Genomic DNA, 25,483 nt, shown 5'->3' with positions numbered 1-25,483 from the left:
TTGTCTTCTGCTGTGCTGCTGGGTGGATTCAAACTGCTGACTTTTGGGTTTGTAGTCCAACAAAAACTATTTGCACCATCCAGGGACCTTGGTCATAATAATAGCAAATATTTATTAAGTGGTTATTATGTGCCAGGCACTGTTTTGAATACTTTTGAATTAACTAATTTATTCCTCTCAATATTCTTATGAAGTGGCTGCAAGGTTCAACAGCAAGTGAGTATGTGCAATTGTAATGGTTAGTGTTCTGTGTCAACTTGACTAGGTCAGGATTTCCAGAAGTATGGCAATTGGGATGTGCTTCTTCCCATGCTGATGAGACTTAATACAGGTGTAGTGAACTCTGGTAAGTGGCTGTGAGCAGCCAGTCAATTAAAGGGATGCTTCCTTAGAGGTATGGTCTGCTCCCAATATAATGGACACTCTTGAGGGAGTCTGTCTCTCTCTCTTCCACTGCGGACCTGGGAGTCTGTGATTGTAAGCCATTTCCTTGTTAATAAACTTTTATCTCAATATATATACATATATATGTTTCACTGGTTTTGCTTCTCTAGAAAACCCAGCCTAAGAAAACAATATACCTATGCAAATATATCTGGCCAAGGGCCATGTGGTAACTAAAATCCAGCCTGAGATCTGGTGGTCACCTATGAGCTCTGGTGAGGAGTCATATTTACCAACAGAAGGATGGAATAACAGAGGCCTTGCTTCCACTCCAGACATTTTAAATGATTTTTTGTTCCCTAGCTTAGTCATGATTTTACCTACCTCTATATTGCAAAGTCTGTGGTTCAAGCTCACCAGCTGCTCCTTGGGAACCCTATACAGGGTCGCTATGGGTTGGAATCGACTCAATGGCACTTCACAGCAACAACAATATTTTAAATATTTGGCTTCCTCTGCTTAGGATTATTTTTACTCATCCATTCATTTATTTTTCACTTATTCACACAATTTTTGTTGTTGTTGGCATCCAGCATGTATCAGATACTTTTCTAAGTGATGATGATTCAATGGGAGTTTACAGTCTAAGGCTTGTTGTTGTTAAGGGCTGTTGATTTGGTTCCAACTCATAGTGATCTTGCATAGGATTTCTGAGGAGTGGCTGGTGGGTTTGCACCACTGACCTAGCAGTTTGCAGTCCAGGACTCCAGGAGATGAATATTAATGAAATAATTATGTAAATACATATATCGGTATAGACTGACAAATTCTTTGAAGCTATTGTGAGACTGTGTGATGGGGTCTGGAGGCCTGATCTGTTCTGGGTTGCTGATTGGAGGGGTGGGACAGTAACTGGGCCAATGTGGCTTCCCTTAGGATGTGATGTGAGGAGCATGTAGGAACGCACCAGGCAAAGAGGGTAGTGCAGGGCGGTGGACCCCCATCCTGGCAATCCTGCTATATTTAACTGCACAGTTGTGAATCTTTGGGTCAGAAGACATAGATCTAGAACCCATTGGAGGCTTATCCCAATAAAGGAAAAAACAACTGAGGAAGGTCAAAATTGAGGAATAAGGAGATGAGGTGGTTTTGAGCCATAGAAGGAGACGGGAGATTAGAGAAATTAGAGAATTTCTCAGAGAAATTAGAGAAATTCTCAGAGACAGGCTGAAAAACCCTAAAATGTAGATTAGGTAATATTCAATTTCAAATTGTGCTTCTTTTCTGTGGTTTAAAGATCCTCCCTTCTCCTGTCCCAAGCATAATCTGTTTCACATGTGCTCCTTGTGTGAATGGTTTGGGGAGGAATCAGGGGGAAAAGGTGAGTTTCCAGTAAGGATTAATGGAGAACTTTGAGGAGAGAAAAACCACAGGAGGTAAGACATAGTGAGATCAAAATGTCAATGGAGGCAGCAGCAACCAGGAGGTATTCATAAAACCAGATGTATTTAAATCTCAGAGAACTACAATTTTATTTGTATCTAATTAAAATTAGTGTCCAGTGTAAAATGATGATCGAAGATAGCATTAAGGGGAATCTGAGGACAGAGAGGGGCAGACTAGAAAGGGAGACAGAGGGAAGAGACATTCTCACTTTGTGTCTTTAGTAATGAGATGGGGTATGGTCTTGTTATAGATATCTAATTCTCAGTTGCTTGAGCTTCAACTTAATGAGGTCCCTTCTTGTCACTACCAGTTGGCTCTTCAAGTCACTCCCCAGCCAAACAGAGTGCAGTGCCGACTAGACCCTTGACTAGTATTTCAACCAACATTTAATCAACACTTGGTATTTTCTAGGTACAAAGCCACATGGGACATGGTCTCTGCCCCTTGGAGTACTTAATGTGGAAGAGAGTCAGACAATGTGGTATAGTGGAGTACTATGATGGAAACAGGCACAGGGACTGTGAGAACAGGAGGGGACATGAAGTAATCATGGGACTCAGGATACTTCCTGGAAGAGAGACACCTAAGCATGGTGTTTTCTAGAGTAGGTGTATGCCTGATAGACAAAGAGAGAGGGACAGAGACCCACATGCTATGACTCCTAGATTGTCTGTGTGTCCCTCTGCAGACCCCCTCACAAGCATTTACCCCTAAGTATAGAGGAGCATGTCTTGGTCCCTCTTGTTTTCAACAAGTCATGTCTTGCCAACTGGACTCTGAGTTCTTCAAGGCTATGCAGACTGTGAGCATATTTGTGTGTGAGAGTAGGAAGAGGCAGGATTTGAGTAGTGCCAAGGAGAGTCCCTTATCCAAGAGTTCCCTGCCAAAAAATACCATCTGTCACCATGCTAAAATTCCACTGTGGTCCTTGCACTCCTTAGGGCCTGAAAGTCGTCCTGTGGTACTACAATGGAAGTATAAGGCCTTCCTGGATAGATTCATGCTGTAAATAGATGGCTGGGACTGACTTATACCTGAAAATGAGAGTGATCGGGGAAGTAAAGGGGAAGAATGCAGAAGAGAACATATGTAGTTGGCCTTTTGCAGTTTCTTATGACTATTTATTTGTATCCACCACTTCTCTAATCTCAAGACTATACATACAACAAACATTTCTGGTAAAACAATGTTTTTGAGGTAGGATGAAAGACAACACGTAATGATGAGCTAGAGTCAGGAGACCCAGTGTGAGTCCCTGCTGTGTGTTCTTGAACAAACTCAAGCTCTCTCTGGGCCTCCATTTCTCCATGTATCAAGGGTGAAAGCGGGATTGTGTGCTTTTCAGGGACGTTTGCAGTCCCAGCCTCTGTGTTCCAGTTTGAAAAACTGTCTGATTTCTCTTGCTGGTTGTGCTTGGGCTATATTTAGCCTCTCCCTGCTGAAGTCAGACCAAGCAAAATATTTTGCATATTGTGTCATGCAAAATACCCCCAGAGAAAGACATTAATAGTCAGCAAGAGGATGGCATTGATGTTGCAGACACTTCTCCATAGTGGCTCCTCCTCGATGCTAATCAGCTTCTTCTCCAATGCAGCTTTCTCTGCCTGGCTGAGAGCATGTTCTGGGGTTCCAGAGAGCCCACAGAACCAGCCCCACAGCAACTTCCCCCAGGACCTGCGTTGGACTGGAGGAACAAAAATAGAAGGGAAGGGAAGATGGAGGGGAGAAATGGGAGGAAAAGAAAGGGTGAGAAATCAAAGCAGTCAAGCACATTCAATTTGCATTACCCAGAGTCTCCAGGCCCCAAATCGGGACAGAGGGAAAAAGCATCATCTTCACTCAGGAAGGAGGAAGCATTTGAACCTGACTGCTATACCCACTGGTGCAAAGGACACTGAGATGGAAGCCAGAATACCTGAATTCCATGCTCAATTCTGCCCTCAGCTGACCACTGAGGCCATATGCAATCCCTTCAAGTCTTCTGAACTGCAATTGCCTCTTTCAGAAGGTTCAGTGACAGATACCCTGTTTTTCTTTGGGTTGTCTTAAGTCTACATGAGAATGGAGATTCCTTTGCACTAGGAAATGTTATAATGCTGGAGCAGTGGGAAGAGGTTCTGTTGGATGAAATGTTTTCAATGCGGACAATTAAGGCCGTGCCAGTGCATAGGAGGTCCACTGGTGCAGAGAAAGGCTTTCAATCTCAGCTTCAAAGGCAGTGCGCTCATTAAAATGAAAGTTTAAAAGAAGTAATCAAGACAGGAAATGCCTTTAAAGTGTCTTTCTTGAATTAGCAAGTAGCATATTAAAATCTATTAGAAGATGAGGCTATCTATTCCTATAAAGATTTATAACCTTGGAAACCCTAAGCAGGGTCACTGAGTTGGAACCAACTTGATGGCACACAATATTAAAAAACAAATAGATATTAGGAATCTTAATATAACACATTGGGAATGCTGTGTCTTAATGGCTTTGGAATTTGGTTCTTGGTAAATTCAATGCAATCTCAAGGTAGCAAATAGGTAAGGACCCTGGATATCATTCAATCTGGCTCCATGATTGGAAAGAGGAGAAATAATACAAAAACTCTGAAAAAAGAAGGGACTTGCTTGAGGTCAGGTAGGCAACTAGCTTCACAGTTGCACTAAGAACAAGACTAAGAACTCAGCATCATGTTTGTACTGGACTTTATCATTTTGTAAGTTAGTCCAAACATTCTCTATTTTACTTCTCCTAGGTGGGGCTTCATGTGTGAAGTTTGATACCCAAAGAGTTTAAATCACTCAAATGAGAACATCTCAACAAACCCACCTATTCTGATTTGACTAAAACCTGGATGTATATATTACTTATGAATATGCTCATTTAATTTTTTAAAATATTTGTTTTTAGAAGACAAAAATTTTAAAAAATAATATTTAGGGAATCTCTTGTTTTGCTTTTGAAGCTGAGGCCAATAAAAATAGATTTGTCTCTGCATATGGACCTTTCTGAGAAGGTGTTATGTATTAATTGGTCTACCCCAGAAAAATAATTTGAGGTTCTAATCGATTTTGTTCCAATGCTTTGTACCTGTGAATGTGGCCTTATTTAGAAATAGGGTTTTTGCAGATGTAATTAGTTAACATGAGGTCACAGTAGAGTAGAAAGAACCCTTATTCAATATGACAGGTGTCCTTATAAAATGAAGAGAAGGACACAGAGACCGAGAGGGACGGCATACTTGTGAAGAGGGACACAGAAGTTACGGTTATGCCCTCATAAGCCATGAAACATTTGGAGCTACCAGAAATAAATGGGGAGGGTTTCCCCACTGCTCTGGAAAAGAATTTGACCCCACAGACAACCTGTATCCTGGATCCAGACTCTGGCCTCTAGAACTGTGGGAGAATACATTTTAATTGTTTTAAACCATCGGGTTTGTAAGACTTTTGTTACCACAGCCTTAGGACGGTAACATAGGGCGAGATGCTTTTCCCCAGTTGCTGAATTTCCCTTCCACAGGAAGGTGCATTTTGTATCCAGCAGCCAGTAGCTTCTCTCTGACCTTTAACTCTTTCTTCGAGAGGTTGTACCTGTGAATGTGGCCTTATTTAGTGGTGGTGTCTTTGTTACCTAATATTGTTTTAACAAAAATAAAAATAATGGGTGGACTTAAAGAACAGATATCTATGTTCTTACAGTTCAGAAGACTAGAAGTCCAAATTCAGGGTAGAGCCTCTAGGGGAAGGTCATTCTTTGTTTCTTTTAGTTTCTATAGCTTCTGCAATCCTTGATGTTTCTGAACCTGTAGATGCATCTGCCTTCCCCCTGTGTCTCTGTGTCTATTCTGCTCTTTTTATTAGTAGGATAACCACAGGGTCAGCAGTTCAAATACACCAGTCTCTCTGCTGGAGAAAGATGAGGCTTTCGGCTTCCATAAAGATTTACAGCCTCAGAAACACTATATGGGGTCACTGTGAGTCAAAATCGGAGTCCTGGTGTGGTGCTGTGGGTTAATACACTGGGCTGCAAGGTTGGTTTGAACTGCAAGGTTGGCAGTCCAAGCTCACCAGCCGCTACTTGGAAACCCTATACAGGGTCACTGTGAGTCAGAACTGAGTTGACAGAACTTAACAACAACAACAATCTCATTTACTTGAACTCATTAACATAACAAAACAGACCCTCTTTCTAAGCAGGGTCATATTTAAAGGCACAGGGGTTAGGATTTCAGGACATATCTTAGTCCATAACTGGGCATGTTTTCTCTCCCTTTGTTTCTTGGTTTTCAGTGGGCTCCTTTGTCCCTTTAAGAGCAAGTGGTATAGAGAGAAGAAACAAGGAGTCCTCTCTGCTTCTGCAGGGGCAGCCTCTGCCCCTTACAATGGAGAGCAGGTAAGGGAGGTTAAGTCTGTCTATTGCTTGGATTCAGTTGTGGGGTTACACAGGTTCCTTCTTCCTTCCTTTTGGGAGTTACCTTCTTAGTCTCTCCCCCTTTCTCTTTCCTTCTTATCTTAGTAGCTACCTCACCTACAAAGAGCTTGTGCTCTCAATTTGCTTTCCTTCATGTCATAAGTTCTAAAAGGATAAGGGCCTTGTGCTTGTGATGGGGGAAAAAGCAGTTTTGAGATGCCTAGTATCTGCTGCATAAATCACAGTACTTGAGAAAGAGAGCAGGAGCAACAGCTAGCAAAGCAAAATATACCTGAACTCATTGCAAGCACTTAATGAGACCAGGTGTGGATTAATGCACCAGACTGCAAAGCCATTTGAACTGCAAGGTTGGCGGTTCAAGCTCACCAGCTGCTTCCCGGAAACCCCATACATGGTCACTGAGGGTCAGAACCAACTTGACAGCTTTTGTCAACAACAACATCAATGAGACCAGGAAGTCTGACTTTCAGCTTTGGTGATGCTTTCTGAAGTGAGCCTATGTGAATATTGAGCTGGGAATGTTGGGAAGTATTAGATTGCACATTATAGATAGCTTTTCACAGTGGATCATTAACTTTTAATGGGCGCATCTTGGATAAGAAGCTTTGAGTCTCAGACCAGGTAATATTTTGCTCTTGATAGAACTTTGGAATTTAGGATGTCATTGTTGTTGTTGTTAGGTGTCATCGAGTAGGCTCTGACACAGTGAACAAAACACCTCCAGGCCTTGTGCCATCCTCACAACTGTTATGTTTGAGCCCATTGTTGTATCTACTGTGTCAATTCATCCCACTGGGGGTGTCTTCCTCTTTTCCCCCATCTTCTACTTTACCAAGCATGGTGTTCTTTTCCAGGGAGGACACCATGTTTGGGAAAGTAAAGGTGACAACATGCAAAACAACTTCCTTTCCCCATAGATATAGTGAATGCATCATGCCAAAACTAACCCCTCGTTTAGAGATGTGTCCCACTGAGCTTAAGTTTCCAGGTTATAGATTGTGGGTTTGGGGATAAACTAACTGTGAACCCAGTGAGCTGAAACTAGGGCAACTTTCTCCAAATTCTTCTCTCAACTACCAATGGATCGCTGATAGAATCAAGGTTTGGGGAATATAATTTTGTGTGGAATTACTGCTTTGGGGACTAGAGTTTGCTTATTTTATATTTCACTTGGTACAAGGGCATTGCTTTGATACATTTTTAACTTGTGGGAATTATTAAAAGCTTTGCACACAGAAGCTTGAGTATAGAGCAAAGAAACCTCAATTCTATCCAGGCATTGACCCCTCTTATTGAGGTAGGAAACACATTTAAGGTTGAAAAATAGTTGAAATTTTAATTTACAAGGGCAAAAGAAATTGCTTTGAGGTTTTAACCTGAAAACTGATTTAATTTTGGGGCCTTCAATTTTTCCTTGGGAAGTTCGTAATTTGGGAAATTCCTGTAACACTATCATTATATGCCATTAGAATATCTTAATGTTGTTGTTTAATCTCATGGCAGGAACGTTATAGCTGCATTATGTCTACACCAGTTATGTCTTATCATGACTTTTAACCTTAGATATTAAATAGCCTTGAAGTTAATTCAATTAATGTACTCTTCTGACCCACTTAGGAGCCTCCAGGAGACATAATCAGCTTGGGTCATTAGCAGCTCAAAGAGGAAAACCAAAGGAGTGGTGGTTCTTTTGCAGGAATCTCACAAAGATAGAACTATATGTTCCCCAAGGTACAGTCATGCTTACTTATGATGATAGGCAGAACTGTTAATAATAAATAAATAAGTAATAAATAACATAAAGGAAAGTGGAAGGACTGGCATTAAGGGGGTTGTTTTTTTTTGGTCAGGCCTGAAGGAACTCAATTAGTGTAACACCTTTTGCTCTTTCCTGCTTTTATATTCAATAAAGTTAAAGGGACTTCCCTGTGGAGAGATTTGAGACAGTTAAATGGGGCATGCTTGGCTCCGTTCCTCCCTCCTCCTTCTTGGCCTTGCAGTGTTCACAGGGAGAAGAGCTCTACCCTTGTTCAGATCTGCTGGTGACTGGATAGTACCTTGGTCCAATGCTGGGATTAAGTATTAGGAAATACATCTCCTCATGGATAGAAGGTAAGTCTTTTCACCTACACTTTATAATTAATGAAGATAATTTGTTGACTCTCATCTGCCTTGCTCATTTGTCTTCTTTCTCAACTAGTTCAGTAGCCATGTGGGAAGGGGACCCCCATGACCTGGTGTCTGCCTACATTGCTCCCTGGTGATACTCACAGCCCCCAGCATTCCCTCTCCCTACCTCCTGGCTGCTCCTGGCCCTGGCTCAAGTTCTCCAATGCTCCCCCTCCTGCATGTCCTTCCCCTGATGACCTCTGTGATCTCTCTGGGGGGCTCTCATTGACTTCGTTCTCCAGCGCAGAATGGGGATGGTTTCGTGTCCACCATGTCAGGCGAGACAGCTGGAGTGAAAGAAAACAGCCTTTAGTTAGTTGCCTTTGGAGAAAAGTCCTATAAAAAATAGGATGTCATTCATAAGAGGTTATAAAAACAAAATGGAGTAGAGAGCTGGGAGTCAGGAGGCTTAGGTACTAGCCCTGACTGCCTCGTTTTTAGAAAACTATCCCTCACAGAGCACCCACTCATCACCAGGCTTCTACTGGGTGCTCCATGATGTTTCCTGACATCAGGGAGATCACAGACTGATGAGGGAGAAGCAAATTGGGCAGAGGCCCATTAATAAAGGGCTTTTAAGGTCAGGTCAAGAGTTGATATTTTCATTATATTTTTAAAACTTGCAGGCCACTGAAGACTTTAGGCAAAGAGAAGGAACAATAAATTCAAGGATTTAGAAAGATCTCTCTGAGTGAATTAAATGGATGTTGCAACAGTGAGAAATATTAAAAAAAATACTGAGAGCCTGAATAAATGGATAGGAGGTTTAAAGGAAGTCTTAAGAAAAGTTAAACCAAAATGAAAACCATTGCTTTTGACTTGCTTGTGACTTAGAGTGACCCAATAGGACAAGGTAGAGCTACCCTATACAGTTTCCAAGGCTGTAATCTTCATGGAAGCACTGTCAGACCTTTGCCCCATGGAACGGCTAGGTTAACAGTCCAGTGCTGGACCAGGGTTCCTGTTAAGGGATGTTACCAAAAACAAACAGACAAAACCAGTTGCCCCCAAGTCTATTCTGACTTTTGTTGTTAAGTGCTGTCAAGTCAGCTCCAACTCAAAGGGACCCTATATAGGGTTTCCTGTATAGGGGCTAGTGGGCTTGAACTGCTGACCTGTGGTTAACAGCTGATCCTACAGCACCAAAATTTATAGAACATGGTGAGGGAGTGGGAAGACACTGCTCTCAGGTTTCTGTCTTAGACACAGCATGTGCAGTGGGGAAATTCCTAAGGATAGAAGACACAGGGGAAGGAAGAGGTTTAACTGTTGATAGGAATGAGATGTAAAGAGTGGGACTATGGATGTGTGGATATGTGCATGCAGGCACACATACACACACACAAATAGGATGATAAGCTTGGAGCATCTGTAGAACTTTCAAGTGAGAATGTCTAAATGAGGAGAAACAAATATTGTGTCTCATGGATGGCCCTGGTGACTTTCTCTCTTCTTGCTTTCTGGTACATCAGCAGAGAACACAGTAAGTTTTCTGGTTGATATTAGTGATGTTGGATCAATCATTGTAGACTTTTCTAACACAGCTATTTTCCTGGCCAAGCAGCTCCCCTTTAAACCAGCATCTCCTCTGTCCTCCCAGATTCCTACACATATATACAGCAGTCCCTCTCCCGGGCACTTTCTTCTGTGGATCCAGCTGTGCTTGACCCAGGTCTTTCTATGGGATCAGGAACACTCAAGCTGTTTCTTTGTTTATAAATATTTCTTTATAAACCTTTGTTTATATTTACAGTGTATCACTAGTAGCATATGGACTTAGTTTACTTATACAGGAGGCATTTAGATTTGAAGTTTGCATATTAGGAAAAGGGTCTTATCTGGAGAAAGAAAACTGAGAATTATACTTTCATAAAGGATTGTTGAATTTGTGGGAATGGATAAGGTAGCCTAGGGATAGTGTTGGGTGAAAGGAGTTATAAACTATATAGACTCCTAAGGAACTACAATAACTAAGGAACAGGAAGAAAAGTCCCTGAAGAAGGTTGAAGAATAGGAAAAATAAAGATTGGGGGTTAGATTATGAAAGTGAAGAGAGAAAATGTCTTCAGGAAGCAGGAATGTTTAGTTCTCACAATTCACTTAGGATAAAGAAAGAGAGGTAACAACTGATGTAGCAACAAGAAGTTGTTGTTGACCTTGACGAGCACCATTTCACTGGAATGGTTGGGACAATAGCCAGGCTGTAGTGGGCTGAGAAGTAAAGAGGTGGGAAGCAGAGGCATGATTGCAGACCATTCTTTCCAAAACTTTGTGATTCAGAGTCTGGCAGGAGCTAGAGGAGCACTCAGAATCCAGGGAAGGATTTTAAATTGGGAAAGACTTCAGCATTGGAGAGTGAAGAAACAGGCATTGGAGAAGTTGGAGATTCCACAGGTTGAAGGGATCATTTATGGAGTGAACTTCTGGAGAAGTCAGCTTTCATTTTTTGGTTCATCTGTAAATTAGGTATAATATTTACCCTGCTAATTTGTAGCAATGAAATGAAGGGTGCAAAGTCATTTTGTAAACTCTAAGGCAACAGACAGGTAAGGGATATTGTTACGGATTCCCACCCAGCTTTTCAGGAACTAACTTTTGTTGTGGGCTCTAAGAAAATAAGACTGGGCATCAGTGTTCAAGGATTGGTAAATCAGTTAGGGGACAGAAGGGAAGGTTTTGGATTGAGCTCTTAAGCTTGTCAACTTCCTGTTTCTTTCATATACTGACTTTTTGACCATTCAACAAATTCCTACTCATTCCTCAAGGTCCAATGCAAGGTGATCTTGTTTGTAAACCCTTCCCTGTTCCTGCTCCCGGAAGAGGACATCCTGTCTGTCTGTGTCTGTCCTTCCCTGTAGCTAGTTTCCTTTTTGTATAGTTATCATTTGTGTTTGAATCTGATCCTCACTCTGGATAGTCAATGGCAAGGACTTTGCAATCTTAGCACAGTACCTGGTACATAGTAGGTGCTCAGTGAGTAATTTTGAATGGAATGAATTGCTTTTCACTTGGGAATGAATAACTTAGAAAGACTCCCCCACCCCCCACCCCATCCATGGCAAAGGAGGATGTAACCCAATGATAGAATTGCAGGCACTGTGGGGGGCAAGGGACAGATTTCTTTGGGGCCTCCTTGTGAGCACACTACTTGCCTTTTCCTCAGGGATAGGAGTTGTACAGAGGCTGATAGTGACGATGACAATAGCAGTGAGCCCACAGAGAAGGAGTGCGAAGTAGAGGTAGTGGAAGTCCTTGAGCACAGCTGGCCTCTGGTCCAACTCCCCACAGGCTGGGGCTGGGTAGGAGAACTCCAGGATCATGCGCAGAAGTCCAACTCCCAGGCCAAACATGAGCCCCCAGAAGGCTCCCTATAGGAATGAGCGGAGTGAGACCAGGGGGAGATCCTAGAAAGCAAAAGCTACTCTGTCCACCATTGGCGTAGTACAGTGTTTGGCCAGTTGGTTTAGTGAGTTACGATAGGACTGAGGCTTTGTGGTGGTTTATAGATGGGCACTGGAGCATACTGAAAAGGGTAGGGACTCCAGAGACAGGCAGACTCAGATTTTAATCCTGCCTCCATTTTGTAATTACTCAGCCTCACTGACTTGGAACTTTCCCATGTCCTAGGTGACAATTGTAAGATAAAGTAGTAAGCATTTAATAATAGATGTTCAATACTCAGCTATTGGGAACACTGTTGGCTCTGTAGGGTAAGCACTGGACAGCTAACCACAAGGCTGGTGGTTTGAGTCCATCAGCCACTCCAGAAGAGAAAGATAATCCTTTCTGCTCCTGCAAAGCTGATTTGTTGTTGTTAGTCCAAGGAGTTGTATAGGGTTTTTGAGTAGTGGCTGGTGAGATTGAACCGTGGACCTTATGGTTCAAACTAACTTTGCTGTCCAGTGCATTAACCCACAGCGCCACACCAGGACTCCAGCCACCACATTGTCATTGTTGCTAAGTGCCATCGAGTCGATTCTAACCCATAACGACCCTTATGGGGTTTCCAAGGAACAGCTGATGAGCTTGAACAACCGATCTGATCTTGTGGTTCAAATGACTTTGCAGTCTGACACATTAGCCCACACACAGCGCCACACCAGGACTCCAGCCACCACATTGTTGTTGTTGTTGTTGTGTACTTCCGTTGAGTCAGTTCCGACCCATAGCGACCCTGTATAGGGTTTCCAAGGAGCAGCTGGTGACCTTGAACTGCTGACCTTCCTTGCAGTCTGGCACATTAACCCACAGTGCCACACCAGGACTCCCAGCCACCACATTAGGGATGAGTTAATTAAATGTTTGACCAAATATAGCAGGCTAATTTTCAAGTTGATAATTTCGTATGGCCCTTGAGCAATGCTATAATTTTTGGCAGAAAAAAGCTTCCCAACCCCTGCTGTATACGGTTTTCAAGGAGTGGCTTATGTGTTTGAACCACCAACCTCGTAGTTCAAATGGACTTTTCAATGGGATGCTTATCCTACAGCGCCGCACCAGGACAGCATCAGAAACCCTGTATAGGGTTGCTATGAATAAGAACAGTATTCAACGATAATGGAATAAAAATTGTATAATAACTAGAGAATATCAGAATTCCTTTTTATATCAGAAATTAGAATACAGCTCTACCTTTTGCTGCCTGTTTTTTTGTTTTCCATTTGTCTGCCTGTTTTCATCTATTTATCTGTTCTCTATATGTCCTATATTTGAGCCCATTGGGCAGCCAGTGTGTCAATCCATCATGTTAGGGTTCTTCCTCTTTTTCCATAACACTTTACTTTGCCAAGCATGATGTTGTTATCAAGGGCTGGTCCCTCCTGACAACATGTCTGAAGTCAGTGAGACAAAGTGTCACTATTCTCACTGTTAAGGAGCATTCTGGTTGTACTGCTTCTAAGACAGAGCTGGTCATTCTTCTAGCAGTCCATGGTACTTTCAATATTCTTCACCATCACCATGATGCAAATGCATCAATGCATTTCCTGTTCCGTCTATTAATTATCCAACTTTTTCATGCATATGAAATTATTGAAAATTCCATGGCTTGGGGTGGATGCACCTTAGTCCTTAGTCCTAAAAGTGACATCTTTGCTTTTTAAACTTTATACAATTCTTTTTGCAGATTTGCCCAATGCAATACATCATTTGATTTCTTTACTGCTGCCTCCATGTGTTGATAGTGGATTCCCCCCCTCCAAAAAAAAAAAAATCCTTAACAACTTCATACTGTGGTGGTTTCTATGTTGCTGTGATACTGGAAACTATGCCACAGTATTTCAGATATAATCAGGGTCACCCATGGTGGACAGGTTTTAGCAGAGTTTCTAGACTAAGACATACTAGGAGAAGGTCCTGGCAGTCAACTTCTGAAAAAAAGAAAGGCCAATGGAAGCTTATGGCTAGCAGATGGATAGCAGTGGAATGACAGATTTGGGCCTGTCTTTCCTAGGTTACAGTTCTGCCTTGGACACAGGATTGTGTGGTGGTGCTATCCATAGCAATAGAGGACACAGCAGGAAGGAGTAAATTGTGTACTGCTAGGCTACAGTTCTGGTGCCTCTAGCTTCCTCCCAGGTTTCTTGTTGAGCTTCAGATTATGATGTGTGTAGAAACCCCAGTGGCTGCCTATTCTATCTCATTGTTGTTGTCTTTGCTCTTGTTTTATCTACATTTATGCCATTACAGGTGTCCTGGTGTGATGTTCTAGGATAATCACTGGACTGCTATCCATAAGATCAGCAGTTTGAACCCATTAACCACTCCTTGGGAACCTATACAGGTTGCTATGAATAAGAACCCACTCGACAGAACTTAACACCACTACCAACAAGGTCCTTATAGGGTTAGAGATGGAACGAACCCCAGAGATCTTTACCTTTGTTTGGGACCTTTACACACACTGTTCCTAATATCTGGAATTCCCCAACCCCCTCCTCCTTAATCCTTCAAGTGTCAGCTCAGATGTCATTGTGTCCCTGACCCTCTCCCAAGCATTCCTTAAATTAAGTGCTCCTGCTGAATATTTTCATAGAAGTCATTATGCTTTGTTGTTACTGCTTAAGTAATATCTCTTTTCCCTGACAGCCACTAATTCCAGGGATGTTAACCTTTTAAACCATTGCATCATCCCCAGAGCCTCCCAAATAGGATTGATCAATTTTTGAGTGAATGAGTCATCTTGCCTTAATGTTAAGTATGGGGCTATGGAAGCTTAGGGGATGTAGTTGCCAGAGGTGACATGGAACAGATTATTGACAGACTAAGTCCCTTAACCCTTGCTGTGCTGGGAGAGATGGGTGTAGTGTTGCACTCACAGGTTCTGTGACCCTCTTGCAGAAGATGGCCAGTAGGAAGAGGGCTGTGATGGGTGGGGCCAGGTAGCTGGTGACAGCCTGGATGTAGTCAAAGAGCTGGCCACTGTTGGAACTTTGGATGATAGGGATCCAGAGGATGCTGATGATGACCAGGAACACCACAAATACTCTGCCAAGGAGGGCACAAAGTTTTATGAGCAAAGGTTGGCATGGGATACCAGGAAGGGAGGATGAGGGAAAAATACACAGTCATTGAATCAGAGAGATTGTTAGAAGGCCAAACCCCAAGTCCTAAGACTCCAGAAATTCTGACTATCAAAATTACAGAATATCAGAGTCCACGAAACCCAGAACTCCAACAGCTCAGCATTTTTTATAAATTGGAACCCTCGAAGGTCATGTAATTCACCTACTGTTTAGTGAAGGAATCCACCCCCCTCAGTAGATGTCCTCCTAGTCTTTTCTTAGAAATACGTTTCCTTCTCATTTGTGTCTAAACCCTGTCCAGGACAGCCCCTTCTCTAGGAAGACTCCTGCCTTCAGGGCCTTCTCCTGCTTCTGGGCTACTCCAGATTTGCACCTCTATCCCTTACTTTGACATTTGGCTTAGGGCAGAAAATCCACCTTCCCCAACTCCTGAATCTTCCTCAGCTGATCCTGACTCAGGGCTGCTTCCTAAGTTCTCCCTGGTTTTGCAAGTGTCTGAACAAGATATTGTAAAACCGTTCTTGGCTGTTTGGACGCAACAATGCATTGGGCAGTAGATGGCGCCCAAACCCCAGTGATTGGTTTAAGAGGAGGCTGCAAAACTCAACAGTTAGTGTGCACAGAAAGGGTCAATCACTTCTTTACACCTATCATCTCCTCTTCTCTTCCTCCCTCCGTCCTCTGCCAGGCCCATTAAGAGCAGCAGCTACCCAAATGACCTCCCAACTGTTACTCTCCTTCCTCTTTGAACAACTTTTCCTATACTTAAGTCCTGCTAGAGTCAGTCTCTGTGCATGGAATTGGAGACACATATACGAACAGGCAGGGGAAATTCATTGGGAAGACATGGATAGAGGCATCCTGATGGAAGGGACAGTTAATGCAAAGACAGGGAAATGTAAAAGAGCAAGATATTTAAATTCAGTTACCCATCTAGCAAGGGAGTGGAGGAAGAATAGCACTTTAGTGCAGATATCTGCATCATAGAGCCTTAAATCATGGAGTAAAAATTTCAGAAAGGCCCCTTTAAGCTTATACTAATTGAAAATCCCCTAGCCTATCTCCAAAGATGATTAACCACCAGGTTATATTTTCAAAAGCATGAGACAAATAATCACAATGCAGAGTTAAAATTATTTAGCTTTATGTTCAACATCAAGGCTTTGCAACATTTAGCGAAAACATTTCATCAGTGCATCTACCTCACTGACAAGGAGGCTTCCAAAAGTTCTGGGAGAATGAAATGAAAAGAGAATGGAATTTTTTCCACAAACTTTTCAAAGTGCCCGTACATTACATGTTTCTAACTTTCTCATTGGACTATGAGAAACCAGAGGGCAAGGCCACAGGACTTATCCTTATCCTCAGCACAAGGATATGATGCATAGAGGATGCTCAGGATGAGCCTGATGGATTATGTTCATAGCGCTTCTGTTACCCTGTGGTGACAGGTTGAGTTGGTCCAAGAAACCTTGGGAAAGAGCTGCTTGCTAATGTTCCTCCCCTTGTACAGCACACCTTTCACTTCTTAAGTGCTTACTCATTCATCCTAATTCACCCTGCAAGGAAGAGTGTTATCCCTACCCCCCTTTCTTTTTAAAAAAGAATATATACTTTTTTAGACTTAACTGACATTACATTGAAAGGACCAGTTGTCCAGGGCCCAGACAAGCCACATTCTCTCCAGGAATCCCCAGGACAGGCAGGAGACAGGAGAAAGTGTAGAGGGGGTTCTGCCTACAGGAAGGGGCATTCTGAAAGGATGGGCCAGCGCACCTGCCCACCACCATCAGCTCCTGCTCTGTGGCCTTGCTGCGGAAGCGCTGCCAAACATCAATAGCGAACAGGGTGCTGCTGCTGTTGAAGATGGAGGTGAGTGAGCTCATGAGGGCAGCCATAATCACAGCGATCATCAAGCCCCGCAGACCTGGGGAGAGACACAGTGTGTGTGGACTGCTGGCCCATTAATGCTATCTACCAGGGACCAGGAAGGCTGCATTGTCAAGCAGAGTCAGGGGTTTGTGGGGAGAGGTGGGATAAGAAAGGTATTAGATGAGGTTCCCATACAGGACAGATTTCAAAGAATTAACGGCAAGAGACCTGGGTCTAGCCAAGCTCTGCCTCTATCTGCTTCAGTTTCCTCATATATACCATTAATGTGTGTGAGACTGGATGGTCTTTAAGATGGTCTGCAGCTTTGACTTTTCAGTCTGGTCTCAAGTTGTAAACATTCTAGATTAGTGGGTCCCTGGACGGGGGAAATAATCTCAGTGTTTTGTACCTTCTCTATTGACACTGTGGTGCAGGATAAGACTGGGTCTGAGAGGCAGAACCCCTGGGCTTGTTTCTTGGCTCTGCAATAGCTAGCTGAGTCATCTTGGGCAGGTTCTTTCTGGGCCTATTTTCCACCTGTAATAGGAGAGGGGAAGTCCTGGTGTGGTGCTGTGGGCTAATGCATCAGACTGCAAAGTCATTTGAACTGCAAGGTCAGAAGTTCAAGCTCACCAGCTGCTCTGTGGAAACCCTATAGAGGATTGCTATGGGTCAGAATCGACTCGATGGCACTTAACAACAAACAACAATAGGAGAGAGTAGGACCTACTGATCTCTGAAGTTTCTATGACTCTAATGACAAGTTTCTAGAAATTGGACTGTTCAATTCCTCCTGGGGAGAAAAGTTCCAGTCCTGTCCCAGCTCAGTTTTCTTCTCTTCCAGATCCATTGTACCATCTCCTGATGTCTCCCTAGAAGACTCAGGAACCTTGGACTCGAGATGTTCCAAACTGAGGCTATGATTTCCTCTGGGGACTTCAGCTTCTCTCTTTGGTCAGTAATACCCTTCCAGTCTCCCACCACAAATGCCTCAGTGATATTTAGACCCTTCCTCATCTCTCCTCCTCTGCACCACCATCAATCAGTTCCTCTGTGGTTGTTCTGCACAACAGGTCTGCTACCATCATTGCCATCTTTTTGATTCCTTTCCCATTCTACTGGCGGGTAGGATAACTCAACTTGTCAACTTTGTTCCATAAACCTGCCTTTTTTCCTATGTCCCCAATCTCAATAGTATTGTAAATCACTTTTTAATGTCTAAGATCTGGGAAACTTCTTCCATTCTTTGGACTTTCTTATCTCTCAAAAGCAATCATTTAGAAAGTCCTATCTATCTATCAACCGATCTATCTATCTATCTATCTATCTATCTTAGAAATATCTTCTAAATTCCTTCCCTGTTTCATGACTGCCACTAACTTGATAAACTCCACCATCACTGATAATCTGGACATCCCAAATACCTACCTCCTTAATCATTTCCCTGTCTTCCCCTGAGCGTCCTCCATGCAGAATCCTCCATGCAGAACGAACCTTCTAAAGTACAAGCCTGATCATGCAATCTCTGGCCTAACCCATCCCACACCCACCCTGTGACCCTCAGAGTAAAAGGTGTATTGTTAAAGTGGGCTTGGCCATGACAGTCTCTGAAGGGAAGGTTGTCTTCAGTCCCTCCTGCTTCTTAAGTCTGTGTGGAAGTATCTTGATCTCAGACCTCAGACGCTCTCTCAGCCTAAGCCTTTGTGCACACAAATTCTCCTCTTTGGAATGATGTTTTTACTTCCCTCTAGCTTTGTTTGCTGGGGTTCACTCCTCCAGGAAATCTTCCCTGATCACCTGCCAGACTGTATCAGGTGCCTCCTTAGGGCTGTGGTGGTGGTGGTGTGTGAATATTTTTATTCCATATTCCCATTCATTCTCAGTGTCCTGGGCAGGGGGGACTGGTAGGAAGTCGGTAAATTAAGTGTGGAGGCTGAGGTGGGAGAGCTGAGAACTCACCAATGGGCATGAGAGCCATGACCAGCTTGGGGTAAGCAATGTTGGAGCATCCCACTCGGGCCCCACAGATCCTTTGGCAGATGTCAGGGTCCACACAGCCTACCTCATCTGTAGAAGAAGGGGTGGTGGTTAGAATGGTGTGAACTTGGACCTGGCCTGTACCTTCCCTGGTTAGCTTTCTAACACTACAAGAGGGTGTTCATCTGTGACGCTGGCAGATCAAGTGGCTAGTATGTCAAAGGGCAGATGGGCATGTCTGGTAAATTTGCCGGTACTACAGTCCTGAAAAGGCTGACACATTTCTTTGGATTTTATAAAAAGCAAATATCCTTGTAATTTTAATTAGAATTCATTCGTCTTTCCTATAATAAAAAGCAGCAGGATTTAAAAATAGCATCCAGGCATAGATTCATCTTTTAAAATATTTAAATGTTCGACTGTAAAGCCTATCATATTTATAATCTGTCCTTAACAGAAATGTTTGTTGACCCCAGCTCTAGTCCAGCATTTCCCAGAAGCCTTTTCACTGGAATCCCATTGCAAGCCTCACTTGCCAGTCTCCAAAATGGAAGAGCTGCCCTTACCTGGGTACAGAGCCCGGCTAATCATGCCGGGCATGACGATGAAGAACATGGGTAGGATCTTCAGGTACCCTCCCAGCACAGAGCCTCCCTTAGCATGGGACAGACTCTTGGCAGAGAGAGATCTCTGCACGATGACCTGAAATGGCAGCAACAGAGGAGGCTCAGTACAGTGACAAGGGAGCTTTGACACAGGCTGCAGACTGCGCTACACCAGACCCAGAGTGAATCCCTACTCTCTATGCTTCTGGGTGCCTTGCTTTCCTGCAGGAAACCACCTACTCTGTGGTGGGATAGGTCAAGCCAGTGCCATTACCTGGTCTGTGCACCAGCACCAGGTGGCCAGCACCGTGAGTCCAAAAATGAGACCTGGCCATGGGATGTCTCCGTTCACAGGATCCCGAAGCATGTGGAAGGCATCAGGTCGTGGGAGGTGACAGGTGGTGTTGGGGACTGTGACATTAGGAATAGCCTGCTTGTACAGTTGCTCCAAGCCTGGGTACCAACCTACTTCCTGAAAGCCTGTGGGGAGAGACCACATTGAATAAGACCCAGTTCCCTTGGGTTTTGAGCTGGTATGAGGCACGGGAAAAGAGATAGGACTCAGACTTGAGATCCCTGGTTTGGTACAGAGAGAGCCCTGCTCTTAGGGAGCCCCAGCCTGGAAGGCAGACATGACTGTGCTCTGGGAAGCTCCAGGTAAGCAATGGCGGTGACAGTCAAAGGCAGATTAGAGAAGTAGGACTGTATTGGGGCATCTTCCTTACCCAGAAACATGAGGACCAGGGCTCCCCCTACCATGATCACCGTCTGCAAAGCATCTGTGTAGATCACAGCTGTGAGACCTCCTGGGATCCAAGGACAAAGTTCATTAGTCATTACCAAAAAGGGGGTCCTCTTTGGGCACCCACCCTTTGCAAGACCATACTGGAGAGGCCAGAGAAGATGCCCAGCCCTTTTAGGAGGTGGACTCTGACCACCTGTCATCCTTAGCACCCTTTGGACTTCCTCTGCCCCACCCTGGCAGGATGGAGGACTGGTCACAGTTAAAGGTACTTAGATCTTCTCCTTCTATTCCTGCAGCCTCTGTGGCTGTTGAGCCATAACTCCTTTTTTCTTTTTAAATAACTAAGTCCATTCCTTTGCCTGTGCCATTATCTCTACTAAGAATGACCTCTCCTTTCTCCTCCCAACAACATCCATCCTTCAGGACCAACTTTCCCCATTAGTAAGTCTGCCCTGAGTCTGCCTCCCAGGGCACCCAGCCCTGTATGAGGTGTACTGGAGGAGATAGGAGAAGGTGGGCTGGGACTTCCTGGATACTCTAGTCCAGTGACTAGTCCTCTCATTGCCACCCTACTCCCTGCTGCCTTTGATCTTTCTCAGTGTTTATGAGTCCTGTTCCTTCCCTTACTCTCTCTGTCTACCCACTTCTTTATTTCTGTCCTCTCAATATTTCCTTGTTTCGGTGACACCATGCTTTTCTGTTTTCTCTCTCTTCTTACACTTCTGTCTCCTCATCTCTTTATCTCTGTACCATTTGTTTTTATTTTCCCAGAATCAGTGTCTTCTTTCCCTCTGCATGTCTTCCTCCTTCCATTTTTTCTCTACCAGTTACTAAGCTTCCCTCTCTAACTCCACCTCGATCCCTATCTCTGTTCCTTAGTGCCTGCATCTCAGTGTGACCTTCTCTTGGTCCTACCTGCAATGGTGTAGACAGCTGTCACCACCAGCAGGATCACTGTGGAGAGATAAAGGTTCCAACCCAAGGCCATCTGGATGAAGAGTGCTCCAGAGAAGATGTCAGTCTGCAGAAAACCAGGACCAGGAGTCCAGGTCACTCAAGGACCTCGATGTGGCCACCAGGGGCTAGTTCTGTTTGCTCAACTCTCTGAGCCCCCTCACCACACAGTGAAAGCAAGCCTCAGGTACCATACTAAGGAATATGGGTTTGATCTTGCAGAGAGTAAAAAACCACTGAAACTTTAAAACAAATTCATACCACATAAAGGTTCAAAATTGAGAATAATTCTATATTGTAGCACTGTAGGATAGACCATGGGCTATGAAGGGCGGTGAAGAAATACAGTGAAAGATTGAGCAAGCAGAGGTGAAAACTGAGATTGGAGAAAAGATCATTTGGGATGAGAGAGTAGAAACCCGGAGTGTCCCTAACTGCTCACTTAGTTGCCAGATGGACCCACAGTTGACTTAATGAGGAAGGAACCCTGGTGCAGACAACCACAGGTACAGAAAATCCATAAGTCTGAATTTATTACAGACTTGGGGGCATATCTTTGACCCAAGCTGAGTTAAGGCCATTCTCAAGCATTGGTAAGCAAGAGGCTTCAAAGAATTTTATGATCTTAGAGTTGGTAATTGGATAACTTAGTTACAAGAGAGTGTGTTTGTTGGAGCCATTCCATGACTGTTTATGGCCCCATTACAGGGTCTATAACACGGTAAGAGTGTAAGGAAGCCTGCATGGGTCAGCAGACCCAAAGTTTAGTTTCAGTTCCCGAGCTAACCCTCTGTGTAGACTTAAGGAAGTCGTGTGACCTGCAACAAGTGCATGGTAGTGTCCTCAACAGTTTCCCTAATTACCTTTTCAGAGAGACAACATGGCCGCATTGGCGTGGGTACCCACCGATATCTTGGTAAAGATGTAGAGGATGAGAGACAGGACAGACATGTACACTTGGATCCTCTGGCCCCCGAATCGCTTCTTTAAATACTGTGGCATGGTGACCACACCAGCTGCAATGTACACGGGGATGAAGATCCAGCCAAGGGCCAGCAGCAGCCAGGTTGCCTGGGAGAGTCAGGAGAGGAAAGTATGTAGGTCCTAGATGCAGCTGGAGGGGCACCTCCCTCTCAGAGACAGTGCTATACTACAGGAGAGCATTGATCAGGAGGGTAAGGAGCACAGGACCTGGTCTCAGTCCTTCAAATAATAGTTGTGTGACCACTGATGAGTCCCATTCCCTTTTCCATACCTTGGCTTCCTCATCTGTAAAATGGATTTTTAATTTATCATTCAGTTGTCCCAAAGAGATCTGAGTGTCTTCCCATTACTAGGGATAGGGAGTGGGGTGGGGCTCAGACTCCTTTACTCCTGATCAGCTGTCAGGCCAGCTTTCTTACGTTCCATTCGAAGCCACCCACAGCAAGGCCTCCAGCAGCCCCTGTCCCAGCCAGACCGATGAACAAGCCACTGCCCACATTGCTGGACATCAGAGAAGCTCCAATCTGCAAGGCACAAATGGGGTCTAGAGTCAGTGGTCAGGAGTAATCTAAATAAAACTGGAATCAGGACCATGGGCATCAGGGACTGAGAAGGAGGCAGAGAGACCAAGATCTGGACTCAAGGAATCTGAGGTCAGAATGGGGAGACGAAGAGGAGTAATGAGGAGGAGGGATAAAACTGGTATTTATTGGGTACTTGATGTGTGTCAGGCACTGTGCTGGGCACTTTATTTGTAGTTGTGCATCTAATCTTTTCACATGCCTAGATGGATCAGTACTAATTGTGCTGATTTACAGAGGAAGGGCCTAATGTTCAGAACAGTGAAGTCTCTAAGCCCGAGAAAGAAGGGAAGTGATGGGTAGCAGGGTAAGCGTAGGGAGGACAATTTAAAGTCCTGAACTGGGGTCACGGCTCTAAGGACTTCACCTAACTTCCTGTTTTTCTAAAGGTGCTTGTAATAAAACAGTGAGAAGACAGGGAAAGTATTGAGATTACTCAGAGACGAGACGATGGAGCAGTGTAAAGGCACAGAGATGCCACCTGGCCTGAGATTGCTGAAGAGGCCTTTGTGCTATCACCACCAGCTCCATGTTCCCCTTCTATACTCTTACTCTTTCCGGTGAACCTTAGGATGCTGGCAGGACCAGCCTTGACCACCTATCCAGAGGAAGGAGCACTCAGCCTCCTGCTTCCAAGGAGGAAGCCTCCCCCTAGGTTGTCCTTGGAGCAGCAATGCACCTTCTCTCCTACACAACCCAGAGTTCCTGGCTCATAACTCAAGGAAAACTGAGATGTTTGACAAGGGGAGTAGAAGAGGATGGCTGACCAAGTAGGGAAGGATGTAAAGATATTGGACTGTCACATAGACAGACACACACGTTCTAGCTTCCTTGATCCAGTACTGAATTTGATTCTGACTCCAGACTGAACTTTGATCTCAAATTCAGCAGACATAGCTCATAGTCTCTGGTCACCTGAGAATGGACACCAGCACCTTCTTTTTCCCACAGGTGAACATCTCCACATCTCCATGTATCTATCTTTCAGGCATAGCCGGAATCCTGGTGAGTCAGCTACAACACCCACCTCATGCTCAGGCTTTCCCTAATGCACTAGACTGCAAGGTCAGTTTGAACCACAAGGTCACCGGTTCAAGCACACTAGCCTCTCCTTGTAAACCCTATTTAGAGTCACTATGCATAGGAACCAACTCGATGGCACTTAACAGCAACAACACTGTGAGATACAGAGTTCTCATCCTGGACTTTAGCCATTCCCCCAATGGACATATACTTTCTCCTGCTTATTCCCTCCACTGATGACTCAGTTCTAGGGTTGTAGTTTTGAGTGGGTGCCAGCAGAGAAGGATGATTTCCAAGGGTGGTGGTTGGGTTGTTTCTTTAGATGAGGGAGTGTCTGGCAGCACTAGCCCTATTCATTGCTGCATCCCTGGGGATTTGACCATTCTGAACAGCATGAGAACACTTTGCCCCTGCCTTATCCTATCCGAAATACCCAAACCTTCCAGAAAGCTCTGTAGGCTTCCTGAGTTTCCTCTACTCTTTAGTGAGTCTGTGACCCATGGTGGGTGGTAGAGGCAGTGAGAACCAAGAAAGGGGTGGGGTCAAGTGGCAGATGACTGTTGGGATGTGTATGTATATATACACACATGTGCCATGTATGTGAGTTGGCATGCCTGGGTGTGAATTCAGCTCCAGCAATCATTGTTGTTATTGTTGCTTTTAAGTTCTGTTGAGTTGGTTCTAACTCATAGCGACCCTGCATAGAGTTTCTGAGGAGCAGCTGGTGAGTTTGAACCACCAACCTTGTGGTTTAAACCGACCTTGTGGTCTACTACATTATCCTACAGTGCCACACCAGGACTCCAGCTACCACTGGGGGTTAACAATTCCCTTACTAGTTTCCGAAGTGAGTCTTACTTTGTCATGTCAGGAAGCGTAGGTTGGTATTGAATACCAAAAGAAACATGTGAGGTGGAAGATGGGAGAAAATGGGGTTTACAAAGTGTTGGAGATCAATTCCTTAAGGTTTTTGGGAATTCTACCTCTAAAATTTCTTTCATTTTAACTATTATTCAAAATTAATCTCATGTGTCACCGTCCTAAGAAAATCTTCCCTAGCCCATCTTCTCCCAGGTTCTGCTATCTGCAAGTTGGGGTTTTTTTCCAATCCCTAACAAGATCCTGTGCTTCCTTTTAGCTCAACATTGGTCATGTTGCTTATGAGTCTGTCTGCTGAGCTCAACTGTGAGCTTCTCTAGGTTAGGGACCATCTACGTTTGTCTCTGTAGGTCCAGTGCCTAGCATAGGGCCTGTACTTAAGAAGTGCCCAATGAATGGTGTGTGTTGACAAGACCACTCAGGTTGCAGGGTGGACTTGATCTGGAGAGAAGGAGTCCAGAGTCAGAAATTCCAGCAGGGAAGCTGTTACCTAGGTGACAGATAATGAGATAAGGACTATGAATGGTGGGAATGGAGAAGAACAGAGATGGAAGCCTCTACAATGAGAAGGGAGGGAAGAAGGTCAACTCACTGGCCACCAGCTCATGGACCTCCCTGCCAGGAAATAGCCTCCAATCGTTCCTCGGCTTGCACGAAAGGATGACTGTAAAAATAAATAAATAAGATGTGAGTATTTCTTGCACTTCTATCCAATTTCTGTCTTGCACACAGATTCTGTACCCATCGGCAGAGGCTGCATGGGACCACAAGAAATGAGATCTGGAGCCAAACAGAACTGGCTAAATGTGCCAGATCTACTGTTTTTAAGGTATGTACCTTTGGGAGATATCATTGCGGATGTCTGATAGATCTTGGCTGAAAGCAGAGAATACCAGAAGAATATTTACCTATGCTTTATTG

At 44.1% G+C, this 25,483-nt stretch overlaps 1 protein-coding gene across 1 annotated transcript in view; it reads right to left on the bottom strand.

Annotated features, from left to right (window-relative positions):
- Positions 1-3,301: 3,301 nt before the first annotated feature.
- SLC5A9 (solute carrier family 5 (sodium/sugar cotransporter), member 9) overlaps positions 3,302-25,483 on the bottom strand; it is a 26,206-nt gene continuing 4,024 nt past the window's right edge. Inside the window, exons 2-14 of the mRNA XM_006839738.1 lie at positions 25,155-25,226; positions 22,499-22,603; positions 22,002-22,166; positions 21,057-21,162; positions 20,122-20,202; positions 19,671-19,876; positions 19,358-19,493; positions 18,774-18,881; positions 16,719-16,869; positions 14,736-14,904; positions 11,571-11,786; positions 8,546-8,705; positions 3,302-3,514 (exon numbers count right to left, since the gene is read on the bottom strand). Of these exons, the coding sequence (XP_006839801.1) occupies positions 3,306-3,514; positions 8,546-8,705; positions 11,571-11,786; positions 14,736-14,904; positions 16,719-16,869; positions 18,774-18,881; positions 19,358-19,493; positions 19,671-19,876; positions 20,122-20,202; positions 21,057-21,162; positions 22,002-22,166; positions 22,499-22,603; positions 25,155-25,226 (1,884 nt within the window). The 3' untranslated portion in view covers positions 3,302-3,305. The remainder of the gene's footprint in view (positions 3,515-8,545; positions 8,706-11,570; positions 11,787-14,735; positions 14,905-16,718; positions 16,870-18,773; positions 18,882-19,357; positions 19,494-19,670; positions 19,877-20,121; positions 20,203-21,056; positions 21,163-22,001; positions 22,167-22,498; positions 22,604-25,154; positions 25,227-25,483) is intronic.

Source organism: Chrysochloris asiatica, unplaced genomic scaffold (assembly GCF_000296735.1).
Source record: "Chrysochloris asiatica unplaced genomic scaffold, ChrAsi1.0 scaffold00026, whole genome shotgun sequence".
NCBI classification, from domain to species: domain Eukaryota; kingdom Metazoa; phylum Chordata; class Mammalia; order Afrosoricida; family Chrysochloridae; genus Chrysochloris; species Chrysochloris asiatica.
This window is presented reverse-complemented; position numbering and strand designations above follow the sequence as displayed.